The 27,453-nt window shown below is 41.3% G+C and overlaps 2 protein-coding genes across 8 annotated transcripts in view; one reads left to right on the top strand and one right to left on the bottom strand.

Annotated features, from left to right (window-relative positions):
* The first annotated feature begins 15,547 nt into the window (after positions 1–15,547).
* hyi (hydroxypyruvate isomerase) lies at positions 15,548–22,820 on the top strand. The gene is made up of 8 exons (XM_047586215.1): positions 15,548–15,837; positions 15,932–16,043; positions 18,486–18,600; positions 19,402–19,480; positions 20,056–20,105; positions 20,190–20,259; positions 21,916–22,050; positions 22,125–22,820. The coding sequence occupies exons 1-8, from the start codon at positions 15,639–15,641 to the stop codon at positions 22,181–22,183; spliced, it is 819 nt and encodes a 272-aa protein (XP_047442171.1). The 5' UTR covers positions 15,548–15,638; the 3' UTR covers positions 22,184–22,820.
* A 238-nt stretch (positions 22,821–23,058) lies between these two features.
* szt2 (SZT2 subunit of KICSTOR complex) overlaps positions 23,059–27,453 on the bottom strand; it is an 84,095-nt gene continuing 79,700 nt past the window's right edge. For all 7 annotated transcript variants that reach the window (XM_047586781.1, XM_047586783.1, XM_047586788.1 and 4 more), the window contains 3 exons: positions 26,963–27,073; positions 25,704–25,772; positions 23,059–25,619 (listed from right to left, as the gene is read on the bottom strand). In XM_047586781.1, coding sequence (XP_047442737.1) covers positions 25,476–25,619; positions 25,704–25,772; positions 26,963–27,073 — 324 coding nt within the window. In that variant the 3' untranslated portion in view covers positions 23,059–25,475. The remainder of the gene's footprint in view (positions 25,620–25,703; positions 25,773–26,962; positions 27,074–27,453) is intronic.

The following is a 27,453-nucleotide window of genomic DNA, read 5'->3' as shown; positions in this document are numbered from 1 at the left end:
AGATGAAAAGTAGAGTCAACGTTGACTAGTCACAAATATAAATGTATAGACAGTATACAGACAAACACAGTAGAAAGTAATGCTTTGCAACAAGGCTATCTACTTTCCTGACCTTCTACAGAGGCAAATCTGCAAGTTTAGTTAAGCACCATAAACCCCATTGGTTTGACACTTCTAACATGTGGATCTCACTTAACAAACTCTCAACTTTACCATGACTTCAGTTTAACTCATGGTGCATTCACTGACATCAAGGACAAAAAAGCTTAGCTCTATTGTGCACTGCAGATATTTATAGTTTATATAAATTTGCACCATCAAAAGCATTTAATAGTACTCCACAGCGTGTTGTAAGATAGGACAGTGTAGCCGGGTTATAATATTTCTCTGAAACCTACTCTATGTACTGCAGCTAAAGGTCTAATAACTTTCACAATGAAATACACCAGCTGTCGTAGTACTTTTTTGTATTCCAGGACTGATTTGTATATTTAGCATGTCATGGTAAAATGGGCTTCATCTTTAGTGAAGTATTTCCACACAATTGATGAACCATCGCCAGTTTGCTGCAACGGCCCACCGGGCTCTTCATTTTCTTGGAGGGATCCATGTTGTTATTGTCATGTGATCAGTGACTAGTCAACATGCCGCTTGAAGCGTCATGGCACAGCAGTGAAGTTGACCAATCATTTAGTCCTTATAACCCCTACAAGGCGCACATTTAAGTGATTGTATTAATGTCTGGAAGTCTTCATACGATTCACTTAAATTTACCATGTATAGTGTCCATAACATTCAAAACTCTTTCAAGGCACTTTACAGAACCCAGAATCTGAAATCCCCTAAACAAGGGCTAAGGCGATGGTGACAAGGACAAGGAAATACTTCCTTTTAACAGGAGGTTACCTAGAGCATAAACCAAGTATATGGGGGATGCTTTTACTTGAGGATAGCTGGGTAGAGACAAAAAAGAGAGCAGCAGGAGTAGCAAAAGTACATACATTTAGCAAGCGGAATAGCAAACACGTAGGATCTAATTGTGATATAAGCAAGATTAAAGATGCAGCTGATGCATGTTATATAAGAGATGTATGAAATGAATATAAACATGAATGATCCCAACCATTTAATTTCTCAGAATGTCTGGGTCCTGTGTTTAAAGGGGATGCAAATGCTGAATGTAATTAGCAATGACATTCTCAGCCTTTAACTAACCAACCTATAATTATCATCATTTATTTTTCTGATCCCAGCTTGTGTGCCACAGGTGCATCAGGTGAGTCACCACCAAAAAGTTAAAAGTCTTTGACACACAACGCTGAGTCTCTTGCCAGGATAAACTTGAGTGAGTGCTTTGATGTAGGGTTTTTTTTTAGGTTTAGGTTTTTTTTTATTTTCTTGGCGTCTAATAAATAAATGGTTTCGTTCAGATCCAGAGTGATTTCATGAGAATGTCCGGAGGCTTTTGAAAGCACTGAGACAGATCAAACCCTGCATACCTTCGTTCATCCGCACAACTGATAAATCACAGCGGGAAATGGGTTTAAATGGTTGGACACAACATGTACTCCCCTCATCTGACAGCGTTAAGGTGCAAGGGAATGGGGTTTCTGAGGCCAACATTTTGATGGCCAGTACATGTACAGTATATTAAGGAATGGAAATTGTTTGTGAGAATATGAAGTTGTAAGAACATGTTGTGGTTTGTAAAACATATCGACTAAAGACCTCAAACGTGACATTGTGATTTTATAATAAGAAATGGTCTTTTCAAACACTGATGGTGTTAAAACAACTGCTTTTTCTTGTTTTTCCTTTACCGGTGTGATGAACACACTGATACAACAGCCTGAATAAAATGAAATACATCAAAATGTGCTGTCATGCATACCATCCATCAACCTTTGAGATTTCACTCTGATGGTTTTCATCTTTTCTTCTTTTAGTCTGTGTTACACAGTGAAATCTTACTTTGTTTGAACCAAAATGGCCCTTTATAATTTCAAAGTCTCTAAAATTCTCAAGCAATGACAGACAAAAGAAAAAATGCAAAGAAAGACAATCACAGACTTGCAGAGTCACAAAAACAATTGAGAACTAGAAGGGTTGTCTCTCAGTTCGTAAAAAGTGCAAGTTAACGGTGCTCTGTGCCTCCCATTATAAAGCATGTACTTTTAATGATACAAGCCCCTTCAAAGAACTTTACTGATTATCCCACACACACTAAAAAGAGAAAAATGTATTTTTCCAATACAAATAAAACCACTCTAAGCACCAGTAATAACTTCTAGCATGTAAAAATTTAGTTGCTCTGCTACAGACTTTGTTGGAATCTGAAAGTCTGTGGTCCATGTTGTTAAACTATTGCACTAACATTGTCTGATTTGGGGTGTCTGATATGTATATATATCTACGAAGCTACCCAAAAAAGTAATTCTCTGCATGTTTGAGCAAACAAAAACAAATCAAAATCAAATGAATGAGCAGGCTTTACTTAACTTAATCAATGTGTCAGGGGCTACTCTATCACAGCAACACACAAGAAAAGCTGGCTGCAAGAAACGCTTTTGTGCAATCAATAATGACGTGTTTAAAGGTTCCACCAGTGGCAGGAACAGGACATGACGAAAAGGTAGGGACCACAGCTGGGTCTGAGTAAACTACAAGTGTTCTGATTTGGTGAATGACGAGGTAAGACCCAAATGCATGACACAATGGGAAGCGGGAGCAGGTAAGAAAATAACTATAATGAGGACTTACAGACCCTGGGAAAAAACTTATCCAAAAACAAATCCAAGAGACCTGAGGCCAGAAACTAATGAGGGAGGCAAGAAGCACCAAGGAAGAAGCTTACAAAAGAAAATCAGAAAACACTGCAAAAACCAAACAGGGTTACAGAAAACATTCAAAAGTCTAAACCATGACAACAAGCTGATAGGTATGGCAGGTTTTACAAAAATGCAACACATCTTCTCTCATAACTGGCTAGAGTTTTAATCAACCCCACCCACTTTGGTTGCTTGACAATAAAAGTAAACTCCATGTAAGGAATGTTGCACTGTAGATTGAAAATTATCATATAAAAATAAATAAATAAATAAATCACACACAATGACTGTGCATTTAAAACCAAAGCTATTCTATGTGCATGGAACTGCAATACCACAGTGAAGAAGCTTGGCCATTTGAATAAAACAACTGCTTTGTTCTTGTCAGTTGAATGGCAAACTATCGTACATTTGTCCTCTTATATCGTATCAGCCCTGAAACGATCGCACAAATATGATAATTGTCGTATATCTGGGAGTAGTCGGTCCGCTGGATTGAAAAAAATGCAATTTAAAAAAACATTCCTAATTCTTCTGCTAGACTACTGTTATCAGGACAAATGCAATGATCATTCCTGTCGAAGTGTGTCATTTTCTTAATCTCTTCATAAAAAATGTCAGTTGTGGATGGCACACTATGCGCAAATGTGTGCAACTGAAGGAAGTGAAAATACCATAAAACTACACGGCGGTGATTAAACTTGGACATATTGTAAGTGGCCTCCGGGTTTATGAAACAACAGAAGAACGGCAGATGCTGCCTGCAGCCCACTCACGCTGTAGAGGAGCTCCAGTTTTCAATAGGAAACCCAGTCCAGTAACAGACTGTGGCTCCCAGGAGGGCAGCACAGTTACCAAATGCTTCTCGGGGTTCACACACTCAGAAGCAACTCAGTGCTCAAGGAGGCTTCATTCACACAGTGGGTTTAGTCATTGCATTATAACTGTTAAAATATTTAGTGATTTCTGGACGTAATTTCCGGGAGATAGGGATCTAAAACTCTTTTAACCACCTTTTGCATTGCATGCACTTTACATACATAATACCTCATTGAAAAGGCCTTGATATGAGATTCATTTTGGAGATCACCAAACACTGACATTCTCTAAAAACTGTCAGAAAATGAATACGACCGCTAACGCTCTATTGGCAATTGCAAGTCTTGCATCCAATCAGAGCCAGTTTGTTGTGAGCAAATTCAACTCATTGGTGCTCAGGTTATGTGTCTGTCCATCATTACATAATAAACACCCAAAATATTTGATTGGCACAGAAAATGTTCACCAGGGCTCAATCAGTTCCCAACCCACCGGGTTCCAGACCAATTTTACCCCCCACCCCCAAACCTACCTTTTTAAAGTAGCCATACATCTGGCATGTATGGTGTATTTAGTGCAATAATTATATGGCTTTGTTTTTTGTCTTCCTCACCATAATCCTCAAGTATGAGTGTTTTCTTAGTTTGTTCTTACAAAGCAATGAAAGGTAAATTAAATAAGAAATTCCTATGTGGGAATCACAGTCAAATTTTAGCCTCCGAAATAAGCTGATGGATTGTGTTTTATCTTAAATTGCCCAGCATGGGCATCTTGTAATTAGCGCCAGTGAAAGGTTAAACAACACAACTAACAAGCCACAACACTTTGACAAGTGACATTAAATTCATATAGAAGAAAGGAGAAGGTGTCATGCAATGGCAGCAAAAACAAATTAGACGCCCCATTACCAGAAAAGAGGAAATCCTGGCATATTACCAGTGCTGTACTTAATTCGTGTGGAAATTAATAATTATAGAACATTTTCCTTCAGTGTATGAATAGTCATTAGTATAATCAGAAGTCAATAATCGCTGGTGACACTGCAAAACACAAAACGCAACTGTTCAGATACAATAAAGGAGGTGGTATTTGTGGTGACGGAGGACCAGTCACTGTCCCCTTAAAGGAAGCGTCCCAGGTTGTAAAGGTCTACTGCTGCTCCGAGTCATCTGAGACAGAGGGAAGAGGAGACAGCCTGTGTCGTCTCATAGTAGACATCACAGGAAAACAGAAGAAAAATGGTAAAACAAGGTGTTGGCAGTGCACAGGAGTATCCAGAAAAATGCGCTGAGCCTCTGCTCTAACTATTAATGCTGAAACAACTGACTGATTGGTTTACTGTGACTGTTCAACACCATGACTTGACGTGCTCCTATATACATTTTGGAAAACCAGCAACCGGTATCCTCCAGTTTAATTTCTTCATCAGTGCAGAACACATTCATTATTCACACAGCTGTGCCTGGTATTTACTGAACAATTTTATATGCAACAGCATCTCATTTCTTTCCAAATACTCCAGGTAGCATTGGTATGGCGTAAAGGCTTTCCCAGGTATCTGTGATCTGAATCTGTTGATGGACAAACATGAACAAACAAAAAGGGGATAGTTCAAAAATTTATAATGAGATTTCGTCCACGGTTAGTCCGGCAGGGATGACACAAAGTTAATAAAAGAAAGATTAACATTAAATGGAAGAAGAAATGTCCAGGCTATTGAAATGAAGAGATGCTTGTGTTCATGCATTAACCTGACGTCTTCACTTGTTTGTCAAGATGTATTATGTTAAAGAACAAAATCACTTAATTATCATTGCGTAATTAATACAGCCGTATAGATAGTGGAGAGAAATGCCAGCTGTAGCATATTCTATGGTGGGCAACATCCCATCTCATTTGTTTTAGTAACTTTCCTCCAGTGTTGTGGGTCTTTTAATCTTTTGACTTTACATACTTTACGATCCATCTGGAAAACAAGAGCCCTTACAGTATGCCAGGATCTCGTTCATCAACTTCAGCTCAGTATTAAGTCCAATAATACTACAGCAATTTGTCCAGGTTGAGAGTCACACTGCCACTGGATCTTGGATTTTCAGATGCACACAGGCACAGTTGGCAGCGACACAACAGAATTCACCTTGATGAGGCCTACACACCACACATTTAATTCTTTATTGTTCACACTGGTAACTTCATTAGTACCCTGTCAGATTTAACAACACTTCATAAAGTTAGCCGAGGACATCACACCGGGTAATGGGGATGAATCAGCCTACAAGCAACTGACAGCCTGGTCAAAGAAAACTCAATCTGCACATTAAGAATCACACAACCAAAGAGATGATTGTCTTCAACACATACCGCACGAACCATCACTCGCTACTGACTATCAGTGGTTGTCTCAGGGAAAGTAAAGAGCAGAGACTGTATGAATATGGATAGCACAACTGCTCCTTAAAAGTGAAGCCAAAGCAAGTAGAGCTCCCCCTGGTGACTGGCTGCAGTATAGGGCATAAGCTCCTCCTCCTCTTCCTCCATGTTAATGATGGATGGGACAAGGACCAAACTAAAACACTAAAATACACATCAAATATTTTTAAAGATGGTTTCTGTCATTTTAAATAGTTGTTATAATGTTGATGCATGGATATGTGTTGTTCTAGTTAATTATTTGACAGTAAATAAACAGGATGTGGCGACTACCAGTTGCCATGTCAACCGCTCCATAAAGCAGCCCTGTGGGACTGTTTTTTTGTTGTTGTTTTTTGTTGTTTTTTTGTTTTTTAAAAAGTACAACTTACAATGCAGCATTTCCTTGTAACTGGTGGAAGTAGAGCAGAGTGTATTAATTATATTATTAATTATAAGTATTAATTAAACTAAAACACAAGTGAGTTTGGCGAAAGTGTGGTCCGGTCAGTGATATGTCATGGCACCACATGGCACCACTTTCGGACCGTACTGCCCAGACTCTCGCTCCAAAGCCAGAAGATGCCGCTGGCCGTATCCCTGTGAGATCAGCATCAGTTTGGCCAATGCAAGGAAGTCACACTGCCCATATTTTTACAGTCTATGGCAAAGAGCATCAAGGTCTGTTTGCACCATAACCATCATTAAGATGCTCCACCCTTTCAAAGACTGAAGATAGCACACATCCAATTTTTACAGAGGTGTCTATGGACAATGAAAGCATTTTGAACAGGATAGTGAGGACACCTGGAAATATTTGATGTCTCTTTTCAATCATTGCTGGAAACTCACCATCGACACTAGATTCGCAGAGCCTTCAGGCATCTATATCTCCCACCCGCCCCATGCAGGTTACTAAACTGCTTTTCCCCCCAGGTGGTTAGACTTTTGAACACCATCCATCCATCCATCCATCCATCTTATTTTTTATTCAAATTTAGCTGTTCATATAAATTTGATTATTTCATGATTTAGTTATTGCCATGCAGCTTCTGTACACTACGTTTACAGTTTTTTGTCATTTCAATAGATGGATGATGCATTCAGAATATTTCTTTACATGAGCAAGCAGCACATTTGTCCAAGTGCTGTTTTAAGAACTCTATAGACTGATTCTGTCAATGAAAAATTAAAATCACATCATATCTATTCTGAAATTCTGATCTGTGCCCTCACTTCGTGTGGTGGTTTTGTCTTATATGTCATAAAACCATAATCCAATAAAGCCTTAATGTGGTGTAATCACAGTTGGGTGTCATTTACTGCTTGTAAGTTATTAGGAATTTAAATCAAACAAATGATCTTGTTACTGCACCACCTGCTGGAAGCTACAGATGAACCATGAAGTCACAATGACACCTCGTTCTGTTACTAAGTGACACATGTAATTTACAGCTGTCCTCAGCAGCGAACAACTGTGGCTCCTGTTCATTTTGCTCCAGTGACCATGGAGGCCTCCCCCTGCTGTCCCTGGGCAGCGCTACGCAGAGCAATCGGCTCAATGCCCAATCTCATTCACATGCAAAGAGAAAGGGACACAGTCTTCTTAAGAGTGAATGGCCCGTAAGCAGGCCTGCCGAGAGAGTTAATAGCTTGATGTTTAATGAATCGACTCTAACACAGCCTTCCAGTGATCTGTGGAAATTAAAGCAATGTAAAACGCCCGAGCAGAGCTCTGTGGCATAAGAACGAACACGCACTTATTTACTTCTTCTTGAGAAGCGGCATGGCAGTGCCAATAGATGACATGCCCGACACAGTTCAGTGGCTTGAGATTATTCTGTCAACATGTCCCTCGAGCAGCCTCGAGGGTCACAGCTAAAATGTTACTTCTGTTCTTTCAGCCAGTCATCTCTGTCTGCTCATTTGTCAGCTCTGTTTGAAAAGTCCAGGCAAAGTGAAACCACTGGCGAGCTGTACTTTCTTTTCCAATGTCAGCGGCAGTGTGCAGTGTATCATCTCACACAAATGCACTCACACGGCGCATATACAACGAGGGAGCAATTGGTTGTCAGATTAGCCGCTTCATCTTAGATATTCTGAGCCATATTGCCTGTATTTGTTTATGTGTTCAAAGGCCCATTCATCACGTTTCGATTGAAAAAAAAAATATGAATTATATTCAAGGAAATTTCTTAAAGAGCAATGTTCAGACTCAGTGGTCCCTAAAGTCACTGTAGAGGCACGACGATATGGTTTCAAAAGTATGGAATAAGAATTGTTGTTGGGCTTATAGTTAACATAAATCAATTTTGGACATGATGAAGATGTCATGGGACTAGGAGCAGTGTTTTTCTTTTCTTTTCTTTTTTATACAGAAATTGCATCATGTTTTAAACTGCTTCATTTTCAGAGTCCTGGTATTGTTCATTCTGGCTTTGCTGACATACTCCTGTGATTTACTGGGACACTTGACAGTTAAGCTTCTGCCTCTCAGTGGTTTGTTCTGTTTTGAATGACTGTTTTCTTCCACTGAAAGTCTTGTCATTTCACCGTCCACTTCTTGACAACCCGCCAAAATCCCCTGAAATCCTCCCATGCCTTTTCCATGAAAGAGCTGAATGTTGTACCTCCCTTCAGTAGAACTACATAATTAATTCCGCGAACACTGTGCAACATTTTATTACACAAACTTACCCAAACGTGTAGCCTTCAAATTTCAACACTGCAATTCTTGTTGACTGATAAGAAACACAATGTGGAAGAAGGAAAATACTTTCCTTTAATTTTCAATCAGTAGTTTACTTTTCAGTCAGTAAGTTCCTTTGATTTTTCATCGGTAGTCTCATTTAAGAATAACACTAACAATTGGAAATTATAATTAATGTTATTATGATTCTACAGCATTCTGCATGATATATGAAAGAATTAAATAACCACAAATGAAATCTAAATTTGTACATAGGGAATATTACAAATGATTGCTAAATTAAAGATTTGTTCATTCAGATTTTCTAAAGCTGTTTCTGTTTTGCTGTTCAGGGAATTTATAATGCACAAAATGCTTGCACAATTTACTGCATGGCTCTGTTGTGTCGTCCGTGTTTGGTCGGCAAACTTTACATTGCAATTCTACACCGATCAGCCATAACATTAAACCACTGACAGTGAATGACACTGACCATCTTGTGACAATACAATGTTCTGCTGGGAAATATTTGAACCTGCTATTTGTGTGGATGTTACTTAGACAGGTACCACCCACCTAGACCAGACCAGGCACCCCCACCCCATAGCAATGACACTCCTTGATGTCAGCAGCCATCCAACGCAGGATAAACACACAAAAATGGTTTAGGAACAACTCAAAAAACCTGAAAAACAGGTGTTGACATGGCCCCCAAATTCCCTGGATGGACAGGAACAAGCCTGATCCAGAGGCCCTTCCTCTCTGTTTTGGAGGCACAACAGAGATCTACACAATATTAGTAAGGTGGTCATTATGTTATGGGTGAATAATGACTTTCTGTAAATCAAACCCATGAGCTGAGCGAAAAACTATAGCTATAGCCATGCTTCCCAACCAATATAAATATGTTGCATCTAAGACTACATTGTTACTTTTAGGACATAAAGACTCAAACACACTCCCAGGAAACAACGGCTTCTTGCTGAAATGTCTGCGCTTGAAGTGCAATTACCAGCAGTGACTGGGCTCCCTCACATGTTATCAGGACAAAAATGAATTGGAGCTGTCCACTGCTGGAAAAGCATTAAAAACTATTACACTTCTGTGGCTCCAGCAGCACACTGTATCCCAGTCATGGCAGCCATCAGTGACCCTTTCACCCATAATCTGCCAGCTGACAGGCACAACAGTGAGGCGCCTGCAGCAGTAAAGCGTCTGTTAGCACTCTGTCTTAAGCTAGTAGCTTTTTCCACATTCTAATACTTGAGCTCATATCTCACTCAAGAGCAATTGCAAAGACTGAAGTATGTTCAGCTGTGATTACAGTTCAGTTCAAAGAGCAAATTCATGTGATTAAATGGGCCAAAAAAACACTGTGTTTTAGACTCATCTCATCTCATCTTCCATTTCCATACCGCTTAATTCTTCACTAGGGTCGCGGGGGTTGCTGAAGCCTATCCCAGCTGGCATCAGGCTTGAGATGGGGTACACCCTGGACAGGTCGCCAGTCTATCGCAGTGTGTTCTATACTCTGAGACACTATTTTAAATCATCACGGCAACAAATATTCCAATCATTGTCATAGAATAGTAAAAATGATTCCTTCATCATGAAAATCATCTACTTGTATATCATTTATTTGATTGGTCAGTGTAGTCACATTGCACTTCAAACACTGAACATGAAACTTAAAAACAGGTACAAATATAAATATACATATATATATACATACATCTGTACTGATCATCGGTATGTGACTGGGTAAAAAAATTAAGCAAATAAAGAATCAAGTGCTTACACACAGCAGGTATCCAATATTCACTTATCTACTGGTCCAAAATAATATGCTTCAAGCACTGATGCTTCTCATCAGACAATTGCTCACTGGCTTCCTGATAAGGAAAAGTATGAAAATGAACACCTCACAAAAACTTTTGTTGCATAATGACATGCATTTATTGCATAATAACATTGTTTACTTTATTTCAAACTTAATGAAGCTTAAAGATTAAGAAACAGCAGTCTTTGCAAATGCAAGTCCTCTTTGGAACAATGACATTTATTTGAACAGACCTAATGGTTACACATTTTACTACCACGACATCCATTCACAAACAAAATGTGATCATAACAGACTCACATTTGAACTTTTTTCTTGTACACAAAACTGTTATGTAATTATCTCTTCCTAAATATTCATGTGGTGGCCCCAATTGCACAGTGTGACACTGAAAGTTGGCCTTTAAGAGTACTTAAAATGAGGCCAAACACAACCAGCAGAGAAAGACTGAACCTAAAGCAACAAAGCCCCTCAAAAATAAGAATTACCAATCCTCTAATCCACAGTCGACTATTGTGTGGCCAAATTGGAGTGTCTGCCGACTAGTCGCTACACACACACACACACACACACACACACACACACACACACAGAGACATATATATATTCTTAATCTGCAACTGGCATTTCTGCAAGTTTATTAAAGCTTGAACACGCCAACACCTTAAGACCATCAATCTGACACGGCAGAGTCTAACTTCCGATTCTCTCATGGTGCATTCACAGAAATCAAGGACAAAAAAACAAAACAAAACAAACCAAAAAAAACAAGCAATAATGTTACCAAAGGTGCACCACAGAACTGAACATGAAACACATGAAATTAGCGACTACACCCTACAGCACTGCAGATATGTGCACAAACACCAATTGGCACCACCAATAGCATAGCATAGTAGCCGCAGCGTGTTATAAGACAGGTTAGCATAGCCAGTTTTAAAATGCGGTATTTCCCTAAAGCCTCTCCATGTAGACTACTGCAGCTAAAAGTTCCGTTCCTCTGCCAGCGTCATCGGATGCTTTTTTCAGATTAGTGTCCGATGCAGTAGTGGGCCTACTTTTGTTGTATTTCAGGACTGACTTACCTATTTTGCGCGTCACGGTATAACGGGCTCCATCTTAAGTGAAGTATTTCCACACACTTGATGAATCGCTGCTGGTTTGCCGAATGACCCACCAGGGTCCTCACCTGTCTTCTCGGAGGCATCCATGCTGTCACGTGATCAGTGACTAGTCCACGTGAGGCCGAAAGCCGCGGAACAGCCGTGAAGTCGACTAATCACGTAACGTTAGTCGATTAACCCCGACTACACACCTCGTTTCTCAGGCACAAGATGATCCTATTTATGGGTAATGGTAGACAGTGACATAGAAGCCAGACACATTTTCCTGAGGTGTATATTTTCCAGTTTAGTTCATCTTTACAAAAATAAACCCCTAATCACAGAGGCTTGACTTTGATCTAGTATAAAGGCAGGGCTCTCAAGTCTCGGCACACGCATTTCAATAAATTCACATGCAGTCACACCACACATGACATTTCTCAGGCCAAAAAGTGATAAAACTGGCCGCACAGACTTCACAAAAGATTGGTAATGTATGAATAGATGAGTCGAAGGCAGGCTGCTCTGCTGAATCAGCGGCTAATCAGCCAATCAGCCAATCAGCCAATCAGAAAATAGTATCGTTGCCATGGTTGCCAGGTGAAATCGGGGCGCCGTAATCACGCCTTTCCGCAAATGAACACATGCTGAGAATGCGTGAACTTGTCAAAGAAGAGCTGGAAGTTGAAGTCTGCGATCTAGCAATCATTTCATCACTTAATTGCTTTTACAATAGCTGATTACAGTCTAGGAGCTATGCAGGATATTTGCTGCTATCTTGATATCATGATACGTATGATCTTAAGCCCCCCATGCCCCCTTTCCCACCCCCACCCATGTTCAAAACTTGAGAGCCCTGATAAAGGTATCCAAAACAGTCATATTATTAATCAGTGTATTTCACTAGAAGCCAGATGTAATCATTGTAGCATTGAAATGTTGTATATTCAGCCAGCAGCTGTCAGTGTACCTACTTTCCAGTGGATTGGCGCAGGCAATTCTAAAGTTTGTCAGTGCCAGCAGGAGGCATCTATAGTCTATGCGGCTTCTGTGCTAAAACGAAGAAGCAAATAGTTTCACCAGGCAGCTTGCTGTGCATAACTGTGTACACTTTATATACATGCCTCACAAACGCTGCATGAGTTAAAGGTTTGTCACCACTTGAAATGAGCCTCCTCAACAATATCCTGGGAGCCGATGATAGGGCAATTTGGCAGACATTTCCAAAGACCTTTACTGGTCAAGAACCCATACAGAAATAGAGACATCTTGAAACTAAAACCCCTCTGACACGAGCACTTTCACTGTACAGACCCACAAGAGCCTCTGAATTACTGGCATAAATTATGTATTGTGATCTCAACAGGCTCCTGTTTGTACTGAAACATTCTGGTAGAGCTGTGCACAGTGTTTCCAAAATTCTTCTTTGCAGTGACCATCCCAAGAGTAGGGTTTGTAAACACATACTGACTTTCTCTTTTTAAGTGGCACTTTTGTAAAACTACTTACAGCTATGCTTTTGTGAACAGTTTATTAATGTATTTTGTAACCATCTGATTATGTACTGAGTGTAAAACTAAGCTTCTCTTCAGTTAAACTAAGCCAGAGCTCCTGTTGTCCTGTTTTGTGTGTAATTCTAAATTTTAGTTACAGCTAGTATACATCATTGCTCTCCTATAACTGAAGGACTAAACCTTGTTACACGAGTGAACAAATCGTATGTCAACTCTCAGACAATCACGGCCTTGTCAGGATTTGATTTGCACAGGCTCAAAGACACATGCATATTTTTTGTGCTGCTGTGAAATCAAATGTGATTCACTGCTGTTGCTAAACTCTGTGTGTGAAAGAGATTGTGGTGTGTTGGCAGAATGTTAATCCTCCAGGGTCAAGTGCTGCTGACCCACCACAGGAACATTTTGCTTTACATTACAGTGTAAACTGCTTCCGTCTGGATTACACTTAATTCTGACTTTAGTTAAACTCCTCTAACCAGTGTTGTTTCCTGAGAATTAGCTGGCACTTGAGGGATAGATGGATCTTGAGCACAGATTAAGACCAAACGATGGTATTGAAAATACGTCTCTGCCGTTTTCTCTTCATCAAGACTAAATACAGCTTTCTGAGCAAAGTCAATGAGCCTTTTTTTCAGTCACTGAGTACATCCATGTGCAAACTGACAAACTGAAAACATGTCAGCATTTGCATACATTATAGTAAGTCAGCAGGGCTGCTTGCTCAGAGATAATGAAGTGACTCTGGTCATCTATAAAGGCATGTGGCAGTGGCTCACCTTCTGACAGTTCAGAACCACATTTCAAATGGGAATATTTGGCTAAGCTAGGAGCATTCTTAACTGCAAACACAAAGTCCATGCATGTCTGTATTTTTTTCTTAAACAACCCAAGGTTCAGCAACATCTTACTGCTCAACCAGAGCTTTAGTAACATCATGCACATTCTCAACATCGAACGGTTTTGTTCCCTGTGGTGGTGGAACCTCTATGCATGAGAACCCCAGATCCCAGTTCACATCATCTTGACCATGGAATAGACAGGTTTAGATTGAAGCTTGCTTTATTCCCTAACCACTGTCTGGTCTGCGGACACAGAGACAGTAACAGTAATTTTATGAGCATGTCGTAAAAACACAATATGCTATACAATAAATACTTTAACTCCGGGATCTGTCGCAGATTCACGATCAATCTGTGATATAACATAACTAGCCTCACCTAGTATCATGTACTCTTCTTTGAAAAACGTTTATATGCTGCATGTATGCTTTATCTATAGGTATGTATAACTTCCTCTCATTTCTCCTGTCGCCCTCGTCTCCTCTTTTCCACTTTTCTCTCTTTTTCTGTCTCTACCTGGTAGGCTTGAAGCAAATGGGTTTGCTCAAGGTTTCTTCCTGTTAAAAGGTTGTTTTGTCATGCCATGGCCACTTTAGTACTTGCTCTGTGGTTTCAGGCTCTGGGTTCTGTAAAAACTCTGTAAATGCTACATAAATAAAATTGTGTAAAAGTATCAAAATGTATAAATATGGTCAATACAGGGAAATCATTTTACTGTGTTCTATATTCTATAGTCCAATATTTTTATGTTTCAAGAAATTGTATTTGCCTTCCATATTACAAAAAACACAGATTAAAATGTGTGTTATACGTTTGATTGGTGTATGTAATTTGAGGTATGGCATGTGTTTATGCTGCCTGTGTGTATGCGTGTGTTTGCTTTAAATGTTATAAAAGTCACAATAATATTATATATTTTGCTTAATTGTCAATTTAAATTCTCTGTCATTACATTCTGCCTTTTCCAGAAAAGCATTGCAAGATAACAGAGTTCAATTGATATTTATACTAAATACTAAAATACCATACTAGCTAAAAAAATACTAAAAAAAATTAAACTTTTTAAATTTTATTCCTGCGCATGCGCATTTCACATAGCTACTGGAGGCACGCGAGTAGTCATGTGACGGCGATACGAAGACAAGTTACTGCTGGTCATATTTTCAAAATAAAATTTCACGTCCCGTTTGTGCCGATATGCACTTGCTGTATAACCAGTATAAACAGAAGATGCATGCACGTAAATCAAAAAATAAAACGACTATTTCTCAATTAGTCGCTTCATGAGCATCGTAATATCAAAGTGATTTAAAGTCGATGCTAACTTTTACGGCAGGAAGTGCATATCTATTGTATGACTTTTCCTAAATATTTAATATAAACGGGCATGCATTAATCAGAAATCATAATATATTTTTTTGTTTCGGTCAAAACAACGTAATAGAGGTTTTGTTTTTAAATCGTTCACGTCTATTTCCTCTCTAACATCCGCTAACTGCGGCTAACTTGACGCAGGCCTGTACCTGCCGTATGGTTAAAGTCCAGCACTCGCAGACTGAACTCGGTGTCGTTGGCTTCCGAAGTTAAAACCAGAATGGCTCCGTTAAAGTTTTGTGCGAATATTTCCTGGCTGTTCACGGAGCTTCCGGACTTCAGCCAGAGAATATACGCGGCCGCCTCGGCTGGCTTTCGGGCTGTGGAGGCTGCCTGGCTCTACGACTCAGACCTGCAGGAGCTCCAGAAAGCCAGAGAGGCTACAGGAGTGGAGGTGGTCCTCATCAACACCCCGCCCGGTAGAGTCATTTACAACCAGGCAGGGCTGATGCTGCTGACATGTTAATAGAAGTTGGGAGGATGGTGACGGTAGGCTGTGGTGTGTGTTCACAGGAGATGTAAAGGCAGGTGATCTCGGCCTTGGAGCTGTTCCTGGGAGAGAGAATGAGTTCAGGCAGGGTCTGGATCTGACTTTGAAGTATGCAAGAGCTTTGAACTGCAAAAGGTGAGACATCAGCATGGTACACATCGATGGACAACTCCCTCTATTTACTCTTTCCTGAAAAGTTAGTTTGTATTGCACCATTCATTAACAAGGCGCAGCTGGGTTGTGCAGACCTGGGTTAGGTGGTATAGCTGAGCCATTCACAGTTAGGTGTGCAAACAACACCTGGATGCACTGAAACAATGAACATGTGGAGCATCTCAGATGTTGTTCCTGGCAACTAATGGAGAAGCCTCGGGTGTGTCTATGACCGCGGGGGCCACTGACGTCTCCACCTTCAACGCCTCTTTTAGTTCACGTTTCAGCCTTTGGTATTCTCACGTTCCTTTTTCCTGCCGTCGCTATCGCTTGGCATTTCATCATCTGTCACTACGGCCCTCTCCCGCTCTTTTTCCATCGCCACGATGACCGGTTGTTTAGCTGTCCCCAATTTGTCAGACTGTATCTGGAAGTCCCACTAGGTCTTGGTTGGTTCTCCAAAAACTTCTCTCATTTTGACCTCGGCATTTCCAGAACATTCTCTGCACAGGTGTTTCTGTACACTATCCCCAGGAGCTTGGTTATGGCGTTCCTTGTATGCCTTACCTACTAATACCCTGCTGTTATGTATTGGATTGACTCAGGGGCATCTTTGCACGGCTTGCACCTAGGGTCATTCCTGGTGCGATAGACCCTGGCCTCTATTGATCTTGTACTGAGAGCCTGTTCCTGTGTTGTCGTGATTAGAGCCTCTATGCTGTGTGCTTTCTGGATATCAGCTACTTCTGTTATCTGTCTGTGGTACATGCCAAGCAGTGGTTTGTCCTCGCATTCTGCTACCTGAAGTATTCACTTTATTTCTGTGTGCATCTTCTTGATCTACCCATTGACCTTCCCGGAAGAATTAGATAAACTTCCTGAAACCAGTATTGCAAACCTTGTAGATACTCGCAGGACTGTAATCGCTGACAGAGTGGCTTTTACCAAAGTACTGAAGTACGGGTCTGAACCTTTATGAAGCATTTTTATTTATTTTTTTATCTTTTAAAAACATGCACCAGTTTCTATGAGGGGGGATTCACTTTGTAATTATAGCTCATTAAATAGGAATTGATGGAGGGGAAATGGTAGTTTTATTAATTTAAAGTTAAGTCTGTGACAAAGAAGGCTGGAAAAGAAAGAAAGAAAGTTGGAAAGGAGATCATGATGCACTTTTAATGAGAGCTACATCTCCTGGGGATTCTGCGTAAATTAAAATATTTTCACAGGTTATTTAATGAATTTGAAAGAGAAACCCACGGAGTCTCTGGACGCACGCGCGCACACACAAACACACACGTGCTTAAAATCTAACCACAACCCGAAAACCAAGCATTAAACGGCTCTTGTACAGGTCCAGTCTAAATGTCCTCACTTTTCCATAGTGTCTTCACTCTAGTGGTCTAACGTGAAGAGCGTTGGACATGCACAGACACACACACAAACACATACCAAAGTGAGCTGTTAACTGTCAAGCGCACAATCAAGCCAGGTTATATAAAAAGAAGTTTCATGGTAATATATATTTTAAAGACCATTCTGGGAAGGCTTAGTCTTTTAATAGCGCTGCCTAAGGTGTGAATCCTGTATAGCTCTCTGCAGAGCAGTGAGTTGAGTCACCACCTTTAGAACAGGTGAGATTATATGGAAGCTGTGTGTGGCTTGTGCGTAATACATATAAAGCAGAGCTGTAAGGGCGCTTTCACACCTAGATTTGTTTCCGATCCAGGGTGCAACAGATACAACTAATTGTAATTTCTCCCTCTTCCCCAACATTACGTTCTTGCAAACAGTTTTGAAGTTTCATGAAATCAAGAAATAATCATTGAGAGTGGATCAGAGGCAGCCAGTGTGGGCGCTGAGCAGTTGCAGTTGGGTTGAGGCCACCTCCTCGAACCTGACTTAGCTCAGATCAGAACAGAGTGCAACTACTATGCTCACACCAGCCCAAATGAACCGGCCTGAGGTATAAACCCTCAGGAGGCTTTGGAACGACCTAGGTGTGAAGTTACTGGAAACTATAAACCTAAATTCCCCACTGGTCATTTAGAACTGAAGAAGATACGTAGATGAGTGGTGAAACATCTTTAAAGAAAACTTAACTTTAGTTTTGTTTTCGATAATTGTTGTAAGATTTGATTGGTATTTTGAGATAATGTGAACTTGCGGGGTTAGATGAATCCAGAGAACGGACCTATGGGGAATTCAGTACCAAGTATCAATCAACACCAGTCCTAAACATATTACCAACAACTACTTTGACAAACCAGTGTCTGCTGTGTGTGGAGAAGGTATATTCAGATTGTGGACTGAGTGACGCGCCAGTCCCCGGTATTGAGTGTTCATACAGTTTGCACTAATGTAGTAGTTTTTTTTTACTGTAGTTTGGCAGACAGACAGTATGTGTTATCTTCTCCATACCAGGATACACCTGATGGCTGGTCGGGTTCCAGTGGACTCCCACAGAACAGCAGTTGCCAAGGAAATGGAGTCCGTCTTTGTGCAGAACCTAAACTATGCTGCTGATATCCTCTCAAAGGTAAAGGTTTGGGTTATGAAAACGTAATGAAACTCTCCACCACAGGAAGGGCAAAGGAGCGAATCATACTAAAATTCTAAATTGTCGGGTAGTGCATGAAAAGGAAATGGAACGGCTTGACTTGCTCAGTTAATCTTGCAGGGCATTGGTAGAGCCAAGGAAAAGAACCCAAAGATGGCCTCTGCAGTTGTTTTTTTTAGTTACTCCAGCACTGAAAAACAGCCTCTCAAAGACATAGCGAAGGTAACAGGAAAAGTTTTTCCAGCACCATGTCACTCTGACCTCTGTTCACCTGCAGCGATATTCCAAAATTTAGTCCGTGGCTCAACCATGACCCCTCCGCTTCAGAGCCACATCAGGCGTAACGTTCGGCCACTTCGGAAATCTGTCGACGTCCCTGTCAGCGCTGTCACTCTAAAGTCAGTCTCCTGTACCGGCCATTGACTGCGCGTGCATCCGCTCACGCAAGCCCCGAGACCAACCCATGATTCACGCTTTTGACACGTTGTCCTTCCTCTGAAAATCCAATTATGAGGCATCAAAGTGCTTAAAGCTTTTCAGTGCACCGCGAGATATGATCAAAAAGAACAGAAAGAACAGGTCTCGGTCTGCAACCTAGATAATAAGCCTGTCTACTTTTTTCGGTTGCAGCTCTGGGGAAAAAAAATAAAAAATAGTTGTACAATACTTGGGAACTGTAGCATTCATCCACATATGACACATAACTGCAGTTATATGATAAGATTTAAGATTCTGAGTAAGGGCGACAATTATCAGTGTTAATCACACTGTCCCGCACAGGAAGGAATCACTGGATTGATCGAGCCAATCAACACCCGGATCACGGACCCCAGGTATTTTCTGGACTCCCCTCATCAGGGTAAGACACAGTCCCAACAATGTGCATGCAAATAAGCAAATAAGCAATAATATGCAGCATCCTGGAGTGGTATAGACTGTATATTAGCACCCGCAGTGGTCAGTCTGATGAAGCCCAATGAAGGTGCCCACTGTCAAACGTTTGTCGTTTGGCTGTACATTTTGCTGTATGTATATCTATAGCACATTTAATGTGATAAAAGCTTAGGACTTAACCTGTGGCTCCAACAGAAAACATGCTGCTACTGTTGTCTGACACATTTTTATTGTTGGATGTGAATTAGCTGATGAGATGTTACCATGTTCTTCCAATCCACTCCATTAAAACTGACCATAAGAAGCCCATTAACGTATATCCCTAACTCCTGTAACCCTTCTTAAATGGTGCTAAATCTGTAATCGGATTAGGAAAGATTGTGATGTTCTGTGTCGTAATGGTCCCTCAGAGTATGACACCACAGTTTGATAAGTGTCTTATTTCTAGCCCTTGCCATGTCTGCAGTACATAATATGTGGGGTCTCGCCAACACGAGTTATTTCTGAGCTCATTTCTATATTTTTTTTTTCTGTCTCCAGCGGCTGCAATACTGGATAAGGTTGGAAAGCCAAACATTAAACTGCAAATGGTAGGTGCTTTGGAAATGTTGTCTTCGCTCAGAAGAGAAAACAGCAACGCAGGATTCTATTAACGGGTGTCTGAACTGTTTCAGGATGTCTTTCACTGGCAAATAATGGACGGAAATCTGACCCAAAACATACAGAAGTTTTTCCCCATAATTGGTGAGTGAAGCGCGAGCAGTGAAACCTTAATTATTGCGATTATCAAACTCAGTTTTCCTTCAGTTCACCAAAATCTTAATTTATTTAACGTTAATTTTAAATATACTCTGGTTGCATGCGTTAAGTCCATTCTGACACCTCCACAAGACGCCGTTCATGCTGCGCTGGCTTTAAAGAGCAGCTAGAAAGGAGGGAAAGAAAGTCCCATCAGGTCATTTTCTTTATCAGCATCAGATACTGACTGCAGGCGCGCACCCTCAAATGACATTTTCAAACATTTCTGGTGATCCTATTTTTTTTTTCTCAGTGTAGAAAAGTGTTTCGTGTCTTATCAGATCTATAAAAGAAACTAAACGTTCAGTGGGCTGTATACAGCATGAAATCTGTTTAATTAAAAGGACGAGGAGCGGACTCTGACTTCCTTCGTCTTCATTAATGGAGGCTGGGTTTGTACTGGGCAAACCATTCAACCATATGGATCAACCATATTGAAATCCTTCCAGGCTGACTGTTTACATGGACGCTACATGCAATAATCTGGAAGATATGCACCAATCAGCCATAACATTAAAACCACTGATAGGAGAACTGAATAACACTGATCATCTTGTGGTAATTCAGTGTTTTGCTGGGGAAACCTTTGGACCTGGCATTTGTGTGATGATGTTACTTAAACATCTACTGCCCAAACACACAAGTAAACAGTTTAAGAACAACTTTAAAAAACATGAAAAACAGTACAAGGTGTTGACCTGATCTCCAAATTCCCTACGTCCTAAAATGATCAAGTATCTGTGGTATGATCCCCTCAACCCCCCCACAACAAAAATTACAGAAACTATCCATGAAAAAAAAAAAAAAATTGAGTGTATTTTAGTGTTTTAGTTTTGGCCCAATCACTAACATGGAGGAGGTGGAGCTTCTGACCTATCCTGTAGCCAGACACCAGGGGGAGCTCTACTGGCTTTAGCTTCGCTTTTGAGAAGATGTTCCATTGTCCATCTATATACATGGTCTATGGTCACAACTGTTTTGGAGGCACAAGGGAGACCTACGCTATATTAGGAAAGTGGTCATAATGTTATGCCTGGGTGGTGCATCCAGTGTATGCTTCAAAACAAGTGAATCAACTGGAACTTTAACAGAAGGAAGACGAGGATCTTTTCTGCCAACTTCTTCAACAAACCCATATACGCTAACACGCAACGTCCCATTATGTTTTTACCTCACTCGGGACAAACATGCACATAAAAAAAGATTTCTTTCTTCCACCCAGAGAGGAACAATAAGTGTTAAATGGTTATGAAGAGACCATGAAAGGTTTACAACACCACTCTCAGTCTGAATGGAAATGACTGTTGACAGTCAATGAACTGACTGAGGTACTAGTCCCCAGAACTAGCTTTAATACAACATGGACACAATGCACTTTATGATCACAATGAAACATCTACACTTTCATTCACACACGCATATGAATTTTGATTAGACAAACCATTAAAAGCACAAAGTAGCTACTTGTAGTCGTTGTAGCTTAAATGTGTGTAACTAACGATTTAAAGCAGGGTGTTGTTAATTTAAGAACACATTCAGTCCAGTTTATGGAGATGATGGAGGTGACAAATAGCGTTTAAGATGTGTTGCCTCGTCCCTCAGGTCACGTTCAGATCGCCCAGGTTCCGGGCAGAAATGAGCCGGACAGCGACGGAGAGCTCAGCTACAGCTACCTGTTCGACACGCTAGAAAACCTCGGCTACCAGGGGTACATCGGCTGTGAATACAAGCCGCTAGGTGAGTGTGCGCCGCGTTGGATTTCTGTCATGTCGACACACATTCATCACTGACCAGTCCTCTGTCCCCGGCAGGTTCTACAGACGAGGGTCTAAGTTGGATCAAACAATACTGGACTCAGAAAAGGTGTTGAGGGCAAGCGACCGAACACAAAGCTGTCCTAATGTTAGATGCTCAGACACTGGCCTGTGGCCTTACGCCTTAGGAAATCCCCCGAAAATGGTTTCATATCTTGGAAAATGGTGTTCTTATCAGAGCTCAAGGAGGATACACGTGTTTGTTCTTCCTTATCAGCGTTGCGTCTCCGTAACTATGGCAACTGCTGCAGACGCAACGGAACTAAAAGGAAATAATAAACCAATGATGTATGTATTTTAGAGTTTCCACCAGAGTAAATGCAAATATGATAATGAACACACAGCCGTCTAAGTGCCACTGAAAGACCAGAGTTCATATTGGTCTTTGTTGTTTTATAACAGAATTTAATCAAATATTTTTTTTCACATCGTCTTAAGTGCAATGATTTAGTTTTTTTACTTGTATAATTTGTATAAATGTTACAGCTATTTTGATTGTGAACACTTAAAGTGTGATAGTTGCCCTGGATGACGCTCTTGATGTTTTGTCTTAAATGTACGCCGATCCAGCATAACATTATGACCACCTGGGGTCATTATGGGTTGAGAGGAGGGGCCTCTGTGGATCAAGGTTGTTACAGGACGGATACTTGATCAGTTTGGGATCTGGAGAATTGGGAGGGCAGGTCAACACCTCCTGCTGGGTGTCATTGCTGTGGGGTGGGAGTGTCTGGTCTGGTCTAGGTGGGTGGTACATGTCTAAGTAACATCCACACGAATGCCAGACCCAAAAGTTGGTGGTCATAATGTTGTGGCTGATTGGTATATTTCTTAATGTAAAATCAACAAAAAAATAAATAAATCACCGTTTCCCAAATTATACTTAAGACTATACTTCATGTCTAATTCTCTCACATCACCACTGGACACATTTTCATTCATCCTACTGGTTTATTCAACATTTACATACTGTATAAAGTGTTCTGTATATACACAATATACACATACAGTTAGTGACGTGTTTATATTACAGTGACAAAAAGCTCGGTGCTAACATTTTTAACAGTTCACATTTTGCATTTTGATGAATATCCAGTGTTTAACATTCAGTTACTGTAGATGCTCAAAATGCCCAGAATGTGCATTTGGTTTCCATCTGGTGTACATGAGCAGAACTATAAGGCTGTTGAATGTGTAATGTAATGAAGGAAACTGTAAGCCATCATGCCTGATGTTGCCACTCCTGCGTCGGGCTGGCTTTGTGCCCTCTTGTAAACCGAGGTGTGATTACCAGCCACACTGTTTCAGGATACACAACAAAGGTGTGATTACCAGCCACACAGTTTCACAAATCAAGCTCATCACCCCTGAACAGGCTTTGGAAACACTCAGCGCTGATGACATGTGGCACGCTATTATGCAAATCCCCAAAGTTAATATGACCCATTTTCTTGTTCATGAAAGGCAATTTTTGTCAGATTCCTCCAAACGGACTCAGGCACTTTCACTGCATAACATCAGGCGCGCGTTTCCACAGATCTCGTATGCAGAGCTGATGGAACAACAACAATTTCGCTCCGTGAAAAAAGGGAGAACATAAACCGGGAAAGGCACTTCATGGCACCGGATATGGCAGTGGGGTTCAAGTGGATAATAGGTTTGACGCGGAAATTTTAACACAGAAGTCGTCCCACCGCGCACGCTTACGTCCTCGCTTCCATTTTCTTGCTCGTATAAACACTGATCTGGCATGAAGAGCTAGTCGAATGCTATCAGAAGGCACAAGATCCAGGACAACTACTCCCCCCAACCGACCCATCAATGAAGTGGTGGAGTTCTGAACGCGTGCAGATCTAAAAGCAGAAACGTGCATCGTCGCTGGCTTGTGGCTAACTTAAGCTGCGTTTGCACGTGAAGCACGGGATGCATCCTAAAGGATTTGCATTTGGGGCGTGTCTCCGCTAGAGATGCAGGAAGAGATGAGCAGAGGTGTCTTCATATATGACGAAACGCTTCCTGATCCATCAGGTTGTCAGTGTGTGCGTCAGAGCACGCTACTTCAGTTCCACCCACACCCAATCCAGCACTCTTTGACTAAAAGACAACCCCCCCCCCCCCTTCCCGCCAACTCACAATGATGAGTCATAGTCCACCAGAATAAAAGCTCAGTGCTAGAGGTCTTCAAAGAGACCGTATCCCTGAAAAAGACTTGAAGGTTTCCACGTCCAGACCGCGCCGACCGTTCAGCCGCAGGTTGAGTCGGACTGCCGCAACCCCCCGGCTGCATATTCAACACAGGAAATGACTGGCTAGAATGTGCAAAGTGGACTTATTATAAAGAGCGGACCTGGTCAGCGGAGGCAGTGACAACTCAATAACAATGCAGCAACGCTCAAGACATAGTGTTCTCATTAACTACTGTAAAGTGAATGCAGCGCGATCACCCCGACGCCCTCTCTCGTTAGTTGCACGCGCTGTATTAAGCTTCAGACAATATTTGGATTCGGCCCAATTAAACCCTTAACAATCGCCGGCGATTTATTTTAGAATTGAGCTAAATTTCTGTAAAATGTTTCGACGATTTGCAATTTGAGGCCCGACAACAACACCCCGATTATCGGTTTGAGCCATCACGGGCGGGATTTCTGGCAGGTCACAGTGAGAACTTCCTGGCTATGATCAAAGATGCTACCATGCTTCATTTCTCATGTTGCTTAATTGGTCGAGGATACATTTTATTGAATTCTGATCTAGAAAAAAAGTGGTTCAGCATGAGCTCCGTATTGAAGTCAAATCACTTGTACAGTGTGGGCATAAACACTGCACGTCCTATTAAATAAACTACTTACAACTTGTGTGGCTGAACAAACTGAGATTTGCAAAAGCACAGTGTCAGCTTTATGTGGTACCTTTGATCATAAACCTTGAAGTTTAATATTAGTTTCTCCTCAAAAAGAGAAAAAATATATATACGACTGGATTCAAGCGGATGCTGAACCAGCAAATAGATGCTTCCTGCACAGCAGTTAGGAGCTATTTAATTTCAGACTGGCTTCGGGCTGGTTGAGTTAATTGATGAAAGAACCGGCAGCGATGCGTATGCAAATAGTCACAGCCGAATTCATTTTATGGATCTGTGTTTCCGTCCGGTCCGTTCAGGCTGTGTACGAAGCGAGTGTGCATAAATAACAGTAGATGCTGCTCTGCCGCTGCAAACTAGATGTGAGAAATCTCTCTCGCAAGGAGGAATCGGCCACAGAGAAATCACGTCCTGCGTCGTCCCCTCCTGACTTCCATACGACGTGGACACGTCACAGTGAGCCGAGGCGGGTCCAGCGATTCCCGGCTCTATAACAGCCCCGTCCACAGGTTGTAGCAGGCGGTGTTGATGACTGACTCCAGGTGATGGTACATGGACACCAGCTGAGGAGGGGGGCTGCTGCTGGCCTGCGTCTGTGACGGCAGCGGCTCCCGAAACACAACCTTTAAGCTCTGAGGGAGGAAGAAAAATAGAAAGGCAACGTTTCCGGGACGTGGCATCGACATATAATCCTGCAGATCAGGAGAATAACTCACTGTTTTTCCAGCTTGGGTGTCAAGAAAAACCAGAACGAAGCAGTCGGTGAACTTCTGGTTCAGAACGGCCTGAAACAAGCAGAATGTTTTTTGAAGGTGACCGACATAGGTTATTAACGTAAAATTAAGATTAAAATGACAAAGGTATAGCAGTATAATATGTATTCAAAGGAGAGAGGCTCCTGGACACCTGAACTACTGGATGTAGTATGACCATAGGATGTACACCGATCAGGCATAAAATTACGACCGCTGACAGGAGAAGTAAATAACATTCACCATCTTGTGACATGTTCTGCTGGAAATCCTTTGGACCTGGCATTCATGTGGATGTTATTTAGACATGTACCACCCACCTAGACCAGAATGGGCAGCCCCACCCCATAAAAAATGACAGACACTCTTAGATGGCAGCAGCCATCCCCAGCAGGATCTGGCCTCCAAATTCACTATATCCTAAACTGATCAAGTATCTGTGGGATGCACTGGAGCATATCTGATGCACAGAGGCCCCTCCCCTCAGCCCATGGGACCCAAAGGCCCCCACTGACAACACTCTGTTGCTGAAAACAGAATGGACACCACAGGACCATGTCCATTCTCTGAGGAGTCTCAACTGTTTAGGAAGCACAAGGGAGACCTACACAATAGGGCTGGGTATTGGCAAGGAATTCAGGATACGATAAGTATCGCGATACTTTAGTCACGATGCAATACATCATTGCGATATTATGATATGTGATATATTGCAATATTCTACATAGTTCACTGAGAAATGACAGATGACAGTGATAATTCATTGAACAAACTGAGACAATATTGAGTCAATACTAAGACATTCAAAATCGATATTGTATCAGAAGAAAAAAATACCGCGATATATTGCCATATTGATATTTTTTCCCACCCCTACTACACAATATTAGGAAGGTGGTCATAATGTTATGCCTTGGTGTGAAGGATAACTGAGGATATGTCTTATGATTTTTGTCATCAAACCCCATGTGAAAGAAACCTGACTGATCTATCTTACTCCCCAGTGTACTACGTGTTAGAAACACATCTCTGCTAACATGCACCCTCACGGCTATGAGCACCCACACACTGTAGCAAATTATGAACTCTGAAGAATCCTATAATTACAACAATTGTTGTTATGAGCTCCATTGAAAATGTACCACTAACGCCAGTTACATATTTTACAATGTGCTCAGTTTGCTCTCAACTAGAAAGAAGCAGGACTGAGAGTATTTTCTCACCAGGTACTGGATGCCGTTGTCGTCGAAGTGCCTGCAGCTCTGGGGGAAGCGGTTCAGCAGAACTTTGATTAGACTCTGGTACCAGGCTGGACTCATGGTTAGGAAACAGTCCTGCAGCAAAACATCGCACTTACATTACAACAACCTGAACGATCACAAGCTGTGCCTGAAGACAACAACATTTCAATTTAGCAACAACTTGTGATCTGTATCCGGAAACTGCATTAACTCCATGAGTGTCCCCCGAAATAAATGAAAGGCTTTATGTCTGTTGTTAAACGTAATTAAACACCTGCTTCATGGAGCATTGAATACACTATACAATAACTTCAGTGTTATTACAGTCTTGTAAGGTTAAAGCAAAAAATGGCCTTTGTAGACAAGATCTTTGAAAGCTTTTCAGGGAAGGTTTGCGTCCTTCAGTGTTTTGTTGATGTGATTCAGGCAGGTGGATAGTACAGTAAGACTGGCAGCTGCCATGTTCAGTGGTT

The sequence above is a fragment of the Mugil cephalus genome, chromosome 6 (assembly GCF_022458985.1).
Source record: "Mugil cephalus isolate CIBA_MC_2020 chromosome 6, CIBA_Mcephalus_1.1, whole genome shotgun sequence".
In the NCBI taxonomy this organism is placed as follows: Eukaryota; Metazoa; Chordata; class Actinopteri; order Mugiliformes; family Mugilidae; genus Mugil; species Mugil cephalus.
The sequence above is the reverse complement of the archived record's forward strand: the minus strand, read 5'-3'. Positions and strand labels throughout refer to the sequence as shown.